Consider the following 12,847-nt stretch of genomic DNA (forward strand, 5'->3'; position numbering starts at 1 on the left):
AGGGGTGCAGTGGTTATATTGACATCACAGGTGGGTCACAGACTTTTATACCATTGGGCAGTGGAGAAAAAGTAATTAACATTTTTAACACCAAGATTGTGTATTAGCCCCAAGTTTTACATTTTCATGCTGGGAAATGGGTACAAATAGCACCAAAATTTGTCCCACAATTTCTGCTGAATCTAGAAATACCCCATATGTGGCTGTACAGTACTGATAGAGAGAGACTCGGGAGGGACGGAGTGCTATTTACCTCCTGGAGCACAGATTTTTCTGGACTAGTTTGCAGGTTCCATATGTAGAGCCCCTAAGTGCTAGAAAAGCAGAATCCCCCCTCAAGTGACCTCATTTTGGAAATTATAACCCTTTGGGAATTTACCTACAGATGTAGTGCCAATTTTGGCTCCATGGGTGTTTTCCAGAAACAAGCAATAGTGGATGTTGTTGAGTGAAAATTGCAAACTGCTGTTGTAGTGACCAGTATGCTGTAGTGACCAACATGTTACAGTCACCAGTACATTATGCCCAGCTCATGCTTCTGGAGACACGCACCCGTAAAATAGATGGGCTCTCGTTACTGCAGAAATGCCAAACATGTCTGCGCTAAATGCGGTTTAGGTATACTGTGGTGCTCAGAAGGGAGGGGGGCATTTGGATTTGGGAGCGGAGAATTTGTTGAATTTCATTTGGCGGGTGAGTACCATTTCGCTTTTCCAGAGCTTTTGTGCAACCAGTAATGTGAGGACTTGCTTTTTTTTGTGGATTAAGTTGAAGCTTTTATTGGAAACATTTTACATAACATTTGGGATCACAGTTATCCAGCGCTTTACACTGAGCACTTAGGCTAGGTTCACATTAGTGTTTGCGTCCGCAGCGTATCATCCGCATGCACAAAGGCATGCAAAATGCATGTTTACGCAGCATTTTTATGCGAATCATCTTATGCATGGTGGAAAAAATGCTGCGTGTTCATACGTTTGTATGTGTTTTTGCATGCATTTGCATTGTTTATGCGCATGCGTTCGATATGACATCAGACAAAAATGGGCGTGTCTCATGGGATTTCTATTTACATTTTGAAGAACGCATGCGTATCGAATGCATGCGTACGCATGTCCTTGCGTACCAATGCGTTCCCATAGACAGTAATGCGTTTTTTGACGCACTCATCCGCATGTGCATGCCTGCACATATTTGACGGATTTTTGACGTCTCAAAAAATGCAACATGTTGCATTTGCCGTGCACTGCCACACACTGCGAATCGACACATGCGTACACAAAAGCATGCAAACGCATGTCCCTGCGTACACCATGTACCATGTTAAATATATGTACGCATGATGCAAGCAGATCCATGCGGATCAAACGCTGCGCACACAGGCGCAAATGTGAAACCAGCCTTACTTTGCGGTTTCCATCTAAATCTCTGCTTGACGTGATAGATGAAACCCCCGAGGGATCCATTCACTATAATGAGGCGGCAGAGTTTCTGTGGACTCCGTCTGGCCTCTGTTCAGCGGTGTCCTTCTTTTCAGAAGTGCACAAAACTGTTGCCGATGGCAATTTTATGAAATCCTAAAAAGACAGGCACCGCCAGATCACAGGTCTTATAGCATCCACAGTGCCTCCATCTGCCTTATTATAGGGAATCTGATGTCAGGGGTTCTGTCTGAATCATGTATTTCCGAGATTTACATGGGAACCCCGGTGTAATCGCTCAGCGCAGAGTGCAGGATAAAATGTGCCCCAAGTCTTACTGTGGGGAGGCAGAAAGATAAAAATCAACAGCATGTGAAGAATTGTTTTTTATTTTTTAAACCGTTCCTCGTGCGGTATAAGTGATTACGCCACTTTATTCTTCGGGATGGTGCGATTACAGCGATACCAGATTTATATCGGGTTTTTATGTTTGGCTGCTGTCACACCCTAAAAGATACTTTTTCTGGCACATCACAATATTTAGACAGCTATAATTTTTCCACATTTTGTCTGACGGAGTAATGTGATGGCTTGAGTTTTGCGGGACGAGTTGATGTTTTTATTGTCACCATTTTCGCGCACATGACATTTTTTTAATGATTTCTATTCTGATTTTTGGGACACAGAATTAACAAAAAACAAAAATTCAGGAATTTTTTTTTTTTTTTATGCCATTCCGCATGTGGTGAAATTGGTAAGGCACCTTTATTCTTCGGGTCAGTACGATTACAGCGATACCCAATTTGTATCTACTATTTTATTGAAAAAATAATGATTTTTTGCATTATTTTTTATTATTCTAAGGCTAGTTTCACTAGCGTAAGAGCTATAACTTTTTTATTTTTCTGCTGATGGAGCTGTATTGCACCTTCTTTTTGCAGGACAAGATGACGTTTTCATCGGTACCATTTTTATTTACATCCATATTTTTTTATTGTGCTTTATTGCACTTTTTGTTCGGCAGTACGTAGGATTCAGCCAGGACAGTAGTCGTGGCCGAGGATACCAGGGCCCTGGTGTCCTGGTATCCTCACACAGGAAAAGTGTCAGGTTCTGCCAGCATGCCTGTTTGGGGTTCTGGTTTACTGCGGTGTTGCACAGATCCTTTACACTCAGTTTTTGTGCATAGGGTGGAAAGAATGGACACAGAAGCCGGTTCACATGCCAAATAAACAACTTTACTTTTCAATGGTCCCGGGCACAACAGTATCATTACAGTCCACACGGCATTACTCCTGCACTTTCCCTTTCCTTCCTTCTCTGTCCTCACGCAGATCACAGGGTAGTAGCGCCATAGGTGGTACCACAGTTTCACTTCTGTAGGACCTCAAGACATAGGGGATCTCGTTCATCCATTTCGCCCTGGACTTACAGGCTTCAGCCCTATTTAAGATCTGCTATACTGTGAATATTCTGCACCTTGCACGACTCTTGGACCCAAAATTCTCTTCTCCCATCCTAGCTGTAGAACCGTACGTCTTTGGTGCTCCTGTTCTATCCAGCACCCGTCTGTCTGTGCCCGTGCTCTTTCTTCACTTTCTGAACATTGCGTAGCTGCTATGTTGTCCTGGGCCTAGAGCCCTTCTGAACACTTCAGGCGGGCTCGCCCTTCTAACCTATTCCTATATCCTACACTCACTTATCCCATAGCAGCTCCTCCTACAAATAACCCTCTATGAACTTCCTACAAGATATACCTACAAGGCCCAAGAATAATTACATCTGCACATTATTTTTAACATATTTACATTAGGACTTTTTAAAGGAAGAGTGACATTAAAGGCATCTTCCTTCAATCCCCTTCAAGTATGATAACACATTGTTTTTTGCCTCTTTTTTTTTTTTTACAGTATTTACTGAAGGGGTTGACTAGTGGGACTGTTTTATAGAGTGAGTTGTTACAGACATGTGATACCAAATTGTTTTCTTTTTATTTGCATAACTAAATATATATTGGAAAAATATTTGTTTCTTTTTTGTTCTTTATTTGGGGATTTTTAATAAGATATTTTTACTTGTTTGTTTTTTAAACTTTTTTACATTGTCCCAGTATGTGACATTATTGTTTAGCATCAGATCTCTGATCTGATGTTCTGCAATGCTTCTGCACTGCAGGGCATCAAAACAGCATCTGACAGGCAGGGAAGGAGGGGTCTCAGGTCCTGCTCTGAGCAGGCACTGACACGCCACCTTCTCTAAGGGACCCCGTAGCCATCTTTTGGCCTGGGGTCTCCTTTGAGACAATCAGGGCAATGCGATCGCATTGCTTTGTTCTGATGGAAGATGGAACTCATTCCCTGTGCGATGCTCCTCAATGTTGCTTCTGACAGCAGCATCAGAGGGGTTAAATGCCTGCGATCAGTGCTTGCACCCATCATGGGTGTTGCTACACATAGCTCACATAGAGCTGACACACACACCCGATCGTCACGGTGCTCAGAGTGAGCCCGCGCGATCACGGAGCAGTACATATACTGGTGTTTGCGGGAATGCATCTCCTGTAAAGTCCCGTAAAATCTCCCGTATATGTACGACACATGTCTGGAAGGGGTTAAAGAGAACCTATCACAAGTCAGGTGGTGGTCTTATCTCATATCGGTCTGACCTTGTGACAGGTTCGCTTTGAACATAATTTTGGTAACCTATATATTTTTTTTCTATGGAAATAATTGAGTTTTTTTTTAACTAACAGAAATATTTTGCTTAGTAACCATAGTTTGAAAGTTGAGTGTATCTATAGACCCATATTGTAGTAAAATATGTTATGTTACCTAAACTGCAATGACAAATGTTGAGCCCCAGCCTTTTGCAAAAACTTATGTAGCCACTAGTTTCATAACACAAACAAATCAAAATCTAGGAGCAGAAAGCTTGAGTGCAAAGATCTGAACACTGAATCTTTTTGTACACTTATTCCAGTGTTTATTCTTTAAACATTTTTTTTTTAAATATTAAACATCCTTTAAAATGGAGTTATTTCTCCTCCCCCTCTCCATACAACTTTATGAGCACCAACTGCCATCTCCTAGTTCAGTAATTGGAAAATCTGCATTCGTTGAAGACAGATTTTACCCCTGAATTGACAGTGGAATATCAGTCCAGGAGGTGAAAGAAGCAGATTTCACTGATAAGATATATTACAAAGTTGCTTATTTTCACATGTACTATTGATTTATGAAATAAAATGACATCGATAGTTACTCTTTGAATGGAGTGTACCAGTACAAAATGACAGCTCAAACCAAGCACTAACGCTCAACTCACTCTTGGCATAGCCAGACAGTTTAGTATACTCTCCCAGTGCCTTGTTTTCCTAAGGGTACGTGCACACGCTGCGGAATCCGCTGCGGATTAATCCGCACGGATTTTGCAAAAACTGCAGATAATCCGCAGGTCCAAAGACCTGCGGATTATCTGCGGTTTTGCCTGCGGTTTGGTCCTGCGGATTCACTATCTCCACAATGGTGGAGATAGGAACCCGCAGCGGTTTCCGCAGAAAGAATTGACATGCAATTCTTTCTGCGGATTCAAAACCGCAGCAAATCCACGCGTTTTTTTCCGCAGCGTCGGCACAGCGTTTTTTTTTTCCCATTCAAATGAATGGTACTGTACACCACAGCTAAAACTGCTGCGTGTCCGCAGCGGCCAAAACCGCTGCGGAAACGCAGCGGAATCCGCAGCGTGTGCACACAGCCTAATAGTGGTAGCAGTGGTACGACGAAGCAGCGTGGGATTGGTAGGTATTTCTTTTATTTTTTTTCTCCTCTATTTAGACTTAAAATGGGTAGATTTTTTTTTAGCTATTTTAACTATATAGATGGCTGTTTTGGACTCTAGAGTTTGTATAAATTTGCAATGTTTTTTTTGCTGGCTACAGACTCCTGCCCTATATATTTACATCTGAAAATCTGAAATTGCACATTTCATAGCGTAAGTTTACGACACAGTTCTCCTTTTCTAATTTGTGTTAGGTGTACATAGTGGACATCACATATTATTCCTAAGGCTAATGGACCATGAAGTGATGTTGCAGCCCATAGTCAACACTCCATTATTCTGAGCAATTCTATAATATTCAAAACAGCTATTGTTTTAGTGAAGTGGATGTGACAGAGACCTAGGAATGGACTGTTCGCAGTTCAAGACGTTAACGTTATATATTTACTATCACTGTGATAGGGAAATTAATGATGAAAAAGGTCAAACTGGAGAGACAAAAAGCGCAAATAGGATCTTATCTGGTATCAAAGTGGTGTAAAATATTATCTGTACGCTCACCTGATAGGGTTGTGAAAGTCACAAGTCCTATAGAGGCAGGTAAGGGCTGCTGCAGGAACACCAATGGGATTCAATGAAATAAATGAAGAATAAGGTGGTTCAGAATCCGTGCTGCCCGAGGTACAATCACACACAAGATGAAGCATGAATGCAGTTTATTGTGTCAATGCGTTTCAAGCTTTTCAAACCTCTTCCTCATTGTGATTTGGTCCTAATCAGTAGGTTTGAAAACCTTGAAATGCGTTGACACAATAAACCGCATTCATGCTTCATCTTCATGTGTGATTGTACCTTGGGCAGCGTGGATTCTGAACCACCGTATTCTTAATTTATTGCACAGGGAAATTAATGACAGAATGAATAAAAAGGGGTATAAGAGGCAAATGACCTTCTACTAGAACAAATCATGAAGTCATATCTTCAGACAAAACACTGTTATGGCCCCCTTAGATGGGTCAATCCAGGCCATTAAACGACCACCTACCAGCTGTACACAAACTGATTGGCCATAAATTACTGGCCTGTTTAAACAAGTAGACGAACATTGTACATACACATAAAGATTGTTAAAGGAGTTTTCATATTATACAACATCAAGTAAAAGCAATAAACTTTGCAATTTACTTGTTATTAAAAATCAAGATCAGAGGGGTCTTAAATTTTCCAGTTTACTGCTCGTTGCCTTGGTTACCGACCACCCAGGGTCTGCGTTAGGGGCAGGCAGCCCAGGCAGCTGTCTAGGGCCCCCGCTCCTTGAGGGGCCCCCAGCTAGCGGAACATTATGCAGCCACTATGGGGCCCGTGAGGCAGGGGGTCCTCCTGCCCCCAGCGCTGACTCCCCCCGCCGCCGCATTGAACTATACCGGCGATATAGACGCCAGTACAGTTCAAAGCAGTGATGGAGGAGAGAGCGTCAGCTGATGCTCCCTCTCCCATCATTCCCCCGCTCTGCCTCTGACACTGCGGGTGCACGATGATGTCATCGCGCACTCACTGTGTACCAGGCATTGCAGGCTGAGACAGGAGCCGGGAGCAGCGCGGGCACGAAAAGAGGTGAGGATAGTCATCATGATCCAGGTTGGATTATGACAGATAAATGCACAAGTAACCTTTTTTTTAGTTAAGCTGTGTGCTTCAGTTCTAGTTTTGCCACTGGTGGCCGTTGGGGTCAATGCACTCTGGCTACTTTAATTTAGTGCACTTGATTATAAAGCAGGTGTGATTGCTCTGGCTCTGACCTATAAAAGAGTGTCAGGTGTTGCAATCACTGTTGGTGATATTGGTAATTTCCAACCTTCCTTGGTGAAGGAAGGAGCTTGAGAAGAGTTCCTTGCAGCTTACTCAGAGTCGTGGTGTGGAAGGAGCTACAGAGTGGAGTTCCTTGCAGCTCTGACAAAGCCTTGGAGAAGTAGCAGCTATTCAGGAGGAAATCTGTACTCAGGTGCTGGACTCTGTTGCTGGGAGCGATAGCAACAGAGCAAAGCTAAGTGGTGTTTTCCCTGTTTGTGTATTTTTCCTTGTGTGTGTATTAGTGCAGCGGTGGGATTAGTCTCTGCACCATCCAGCTCACTAGTTAGGGATAGGTGTAGAGTGAGCTAGGGTTTAAAGGTATCCTGCTCGGCGACAGGTGAGGAGCCTGTATAGGGAACGTGAGGAGTGCAGGGACACTGGCTCAAGGGAGTGCAGGAGGTCTCCACATCCCCGTTCCCTAGAGCAGGGCCCACCGTTGTAACTGTTTCCCCTTCCCCCGTGTCTTGTTGTTTTAGTTACCGACCTGCAGGTCGTGTCACACAGGACGGGTCCACATCACATTATCAACAACCGCAACATTCTTTTTCTCTGGTGAGCCATGGGCCAAGTGCAGACCGGTGAGCAGTTGCTGCTGGCCCTCACTGAGATTAGTGAGGAGCTGAATGATGTGTTTCAGCAGCACATGCAGTGGAATTATGGGTCTGAGGCCTATCCTCTGCCTCAACTAGAGGGTCCATATACGGCTTTGGCGAGGATGTGCCGTGGAGTCCCTGCTGGGGAGCAGGACTTGCTTATACAGGCGGATGTACCCAGGCAGGTAGGTGGAGTCGGTGTCCCCATGGTGCTGCCTGGTGTTCCCCAAGGTGAAGGGGTATGTCCCTGTAGTGAGCAGACTAATGATTTAGTCCTTGGCACTGACGCCGAAACTTCTGTACTGTCAGAGAAGCCATGCCCCCCTGGACGTGTGGAGGAAGACGACCTGGGATTGTATATTTCCTCCTCACCCTCAGAAGGTACTATGTCAACGGAGGTGATGATTGGCGAGGTACCTGTGGGCATACCGGTGCTTGTTAACAGTGGAGCAGAAGTCAGTCTGGTGGATGCTCAGTTTGTCCAGACTCATGGTCTGAGTGGTGAGATGCCGGACAAACCCATAAGCGTCGAGGCCATTAACTCTGTCCCACTGAGCCAGGGGGGGTTAAACCAAATCGTAGAAGATATTGTGCTGTATAGTGAACATCATGATGAGTCCCAGTCATACTACGTCTTGGAGGGAAATCCAGCACCTATCGTTGTGGGCCCCCTTGGTCTAAAAAACACAACCCGGTTTCAGATTGGCAGACTAGGGAAGTAGTCAACTGGGAGCAGTCGTTTGAGGGCTGCTGCCTAGGGGCTACTGTCTCTGCCGTCTCTCTACAAACGTCCCCTTCCTCTCCAGTGAGAGCAGCGGAGGTGCTGCAGGAGAGTAGGGGCAAGGCTCAACCCTTGCCATTAGCCAACCCTGAGAGGCGCAGACCTCGTAGTAGGAGGGGTTGGAGGGTGGTGTACGCCTTGGTGAATTGCGGGGGTGTGAGTGTGGTGACACAGGGGGACGCCTCTGTTGTCAGTTCCAGAAAGAGTTCACAGTATTGTGACAAACGAATGTGTGGCAATAAGCGTTCAGGTCCGGACCTGTGTGTGAACGAGCATGTATGGGTGGCCACCAAAAACATCCAGTGGAACAGTGTTGCGTGGGTCTGGAATTCTCAGGTGATTGGGCGGTATCTGGTGTCGGCTATCCAGGGCCTGGAGACTTACCAGCTGGAGATACCCCCAAACATGCACATACACAGCTTGTTCCCCAGGTCGGCGCTTTGGAGATGTGTGGTGCATCCAGAACATACTTTGCCAATACCAGCGGTGCTTGTTTGTCATAAACCTGAAGTGCAGGTAGTTGCTGGGGTGAACTCTGGACCGGGGCGTCCCCGCTGTAGGTGGTTCCCTGATGAGGAGCGGTCTTGAGGGTCCAGAGGCCCCTCATTGAGGGAGGGTACTATCATGATCCAGATTGGATTATGACAGATAAATGCACAAGTAACCTTTTTTTTTCCTTAAGCTGTGTGCTTCAGTTCTAGTTTTGCCCCCGGTGGCTGTTAGGGTCATTGCACTCTGGTTACTTTAGTTTAGTGCATGTGTGGTTATAAAGCAGGTGTGATGGCTCTGGCTCTGACCTATAAAAGAGTGTAAGGTGTTGCAATCACTGTTGGTGATATTGGTCATTTCCAACCATTCTTGGTGAAGGAATGAGCTTGAGAGGAGTTCCTTGCAGCTTACTCAGAGTCATGGTGTGGAAGGAGCTACAGAGTGGAGTTCCTTGCAGCTCTGACAAAGCCTTGGAGAAGTAGCAGCTATTCAGGAGGAAAGCTGTACTCAGGTGCTGGACTCTGTTGCTGGGAGCGATAGCAACAGAGCAAACCTAAGTGGTGTTTTCCCTGTTTGTGTATTTTTCCTTGTGTGTGTATTAGTGCAGCTGTGGGATTAGTCTCTGCACCATCCAGCTCACTAGTAAGGGATAGGTGCAGGGTGAGCTAGGGCTTAAAGGTATCCTGCTCAGCGACAGGTGAGGAGCCTGTATAGGGAACGTGAGGAGTGCAGGGACACTGGCTCAAGGGAGTGCAGGAGGTCTCCACGTCCCCGTTCCCTAGAGCAGGGCCCACCATTGTAACTGTTTTCCCCGGTGTTCCCCTTTACTCTGTAAATTCGCCCTGCTGGAGGCGCTGTATCCAGCTACATGTGTAATTATTGAAATTTGCCCTGCTGGAGGCAGTGTATCCTGCTGCACGTGACATTGTTTAAATTCGCCCTGCTGGAGGCGGTGTATCCAGGGTCACGAGTGTCTTAGAAATTCGCCCTGCTGGAGGCGGGGCATCCAGTCACACGTGACATCACAATAGTGTTTTTTTAATGTAACAGTGAGTACTGGACTGTGGGGCCATTCTTGGGGGGCTGTGCTATATACCATGATGCTGTGCTGTATACCATGTGGGGCTGTGCTGTATACCATGTGGGGCTGTGTTATATACTATGAGGGCTGTGTTATATACTATGCAGCTGTGTTATATACTATGCGGCTGTATTATATACCATGGGGGTACATAATCTATGGGGGAGGCTGTGTTATATAATATGGGGGGCTACATTATATTCTATGGGAAGGTGGGCTGTATTATATTCTATTTTGGGCTACATTATATTCTATGGGGGGCTGTATTATATTTATTAAATTCTATGGGGGATGATTGCATCATACTCTATGAGGGGATTACATTATACTATATGAGGAGGCTACATTGTATTCTATGGGGGGCTACATTATATTCTATTGGGGCTGCATTATACAATATGAGGAGGGCTACATTGTATTCTATGGAGGGGCTACATTATACTTTATAAGGGGTTGCATTATATTCTAGGGGGGCTGTATTATACTCTGAGGGGGCTGCCATATTGTCTGTGGAGGTGCTGCATTATATTCTATGGGGGGTTACATTATATTCTGTGGGGTGGCTGCATTATACTATAAGGGGTGGCTGGATTATACTATAAGAGGGGGCTGCATTATATTCTATCTGGGGTACATTATATTGTATGGTGGGGCTGCATTATGCTCCATGGGGTGGCTGCATTATACTATATATGGGCTGCATTATACTGTATCAAGGACTATAGGGAATACATTATACTATGTGAAGAACTATGGGGTGCATTATACTATGGGAAGTGACTTGTACTTCATGGATGACTGGCGGTGTATTATACTATATGGAGCACTATGAGGAGTGTATTATATTATATGGAGGACTATGAGGAGTGTATTATACTATATGGAGGACTATGGGGAGTGTATTATACTATATGGGGGACTGAGCAGTGTATTATACTATATTGAGGACTATGGGGCACATTATATTATATGGAGGTCTATAGGGAGTATATTATACTATATGGAAGACTATGGGGCACATTATATTATATGGAGGACTATGGGGTATAATCTGTAGATGTGCTGCTGATAACATGATACTGTATGGGGACAGAATTTTGCTCTATTGATAGGTAAATGGCTGTCAAAAATGTCTATTTAGTTCCTGCGAATGTCAATGCTCGTTCAATTATTATTGGCTTGTCTAAATGTGCCATAATCATCTAGTTACATGCAGGTGTCCACTGTGTAACAGGAACATTTTGTAAAAATATGCTCTTTTGGATTTAGTCCTGTAGTTCAAAACAAACCAATTCTATTTGAATTTTCATATGATAGTACATACCCGGGATTCTATTCAGCGTCACCCAGTAATGCTCGTCTGGGCTGTAAGTGTCCTTAGACCACTTCAGTAGATCCGAGGCTCTCTGATCTTCTAGAATAAATTTTGTAAAGTCCCTTGTCAGGGCGACATATGCAGACCCAAAGTATATGGTAATATTGTGAGGAGGGGGAGACTTTACAATGTTGGTCCTCAGCACATTTGAATGAACTATATCCTCACGATGAACATATTTGGTCCGGGGGACAGCATGATCTGGGGGCAGGACCCCGGGAGTGATATTTTTCCCATTAAATTTTTTTAAATGTCGCACAATCTCCTTGTTTGTCTTCAATGGGAAATCCTGGCCACAGGTATTGATCACATACTTCCACCGCACCTCTGATTTCAGCAGATCTTTCATGCAGTTCAGATCAGCCTGCAGTCTGGATATTCCAGCATAAACCACAGGCTCCATTTTCGAGGCGAGAAAAGCATTCGGAAAGCAATTTATAAAATCATCTACCGCCTGCAAGTAGTCGGTGCTGGACTTCTCATCCACATGGATACAGTATATATTTTGGGGCATATAGATAGCTCTAAATAATCTCTTGAATGTATCGAATTCCTTGTGCACTGTCATCATGTAGGCTAGAGGAAAATCTGCCTCCTCGGCTGACAGGGGAGCTGTGATGTAATGGTTTTGCTTTCTATACTCTGGACAGTTAGACCTTCCATAGGATTTAGGCATCGTAGGTTCGAATTCAGATTTGCGCCCATTGAAGAGCACATCACAGGCTTCGAGTAAAAGGATTCTTTCTTCGGTTGCGTTGAACCGGCGGAAAGCTTTCCAATTTATGATGCTATTGTTATAATATAACAGCAGAAGAGTCACACTTAATACAGGAACAGGGAATATGTATCGCATCCAAGGAGTCATTATTAAACAAGAACAGAAATGTTATACCTCCATTTAACTGTGCCTTTCATCTCCACACCGGATTGCAGAATGGTGCATTGTGTGTCCTTTGCGGAAGCCTCCTTTGTGGCCATACATTGGTCATCTCTGGTCAATGTGTAGCAGCACCGGTCGGTGTTCTCTCCCTTGCTTCCTATGATTTTGTGCAGTCTGCATGAGGCAGTGATGACCTTCTGTTCACTTTAAACATTTGCATATGAAACATTGGGCGCGCTCATTGGTTAAGCCTCTGGCACCCAGCAGCATGTCACTGACTGCTTTAATCTGTCCTTTCCCTTTTCCCTTGCATGTGTTTCACCAGCAAACCCCTCTGCTGGATCTACTGTGTATTTGCAAATATCAGATTAGCAACTAATTACATTTACAGACACATCGTAGCAATTGTTACAGGAATTTAATTCTGCACGTAGAAAAATCTTTATTTTTTTCTTTGGTGATCATTAATATTGTATGTCTTCACTTTTTCTCTTTTCAGGGCTCGCTCACATCAAAAATGTAAAAATCAGACGATTGCTATCTGATTTTTTTATCGTACAGCACTCGGACCAATGTTATTCAGTGGTTCAGTGCTGACA

At 44.3% G+C, this 12,847-nt stretch overlaps 1 protein-coding gene across 1 annotated transcript in view; it reads right to left on the reverse strand.

Annotated features, from left to right (window-relative positions):
- The window catches only part of LOC141082799 (N-acetyllactosaminide beta-1,6-N-acetylglucosaminyl-transferase-like), a 132,631-nt gene extending 120,132 nt beyond the window's left edge, over positions 1 to 12,499 (reverse strand). Inside the window, exon 1 of the mRNA XM_073566742.1 lies at positions 11,318 to 12,499. Within this exon, the coding sequence (XP_073422843.1) occupies positions 11,318 to 12,233 (916 nt within the window). The 5' untranslated portion in view covers positions 12,234 to 12,499. The remainder of the gene's footprint in view (positions 1 to 11,317) is intronic.
- Positions 12,500 to 12,847: the final 348 nt, after the last annotated feature.

Source organism: Dendrobates tinctorius, unplaced genomic scaffold (genome assembly GCF_039654945.1).
Source record: "Dendrobates tinctorius isolate UK_male_01 unplaced genomic scaffold, ASM3965494v1 ptg000004l, whole genome shotgun sequence".
NCBI classification, from domain to species: domain Eukaryota; kingdom Metazoa; phylum Chordata; class Amphibia; order Anura; family Dendrobatidae; genus Dendrobates; species Dendrobates tinctorius.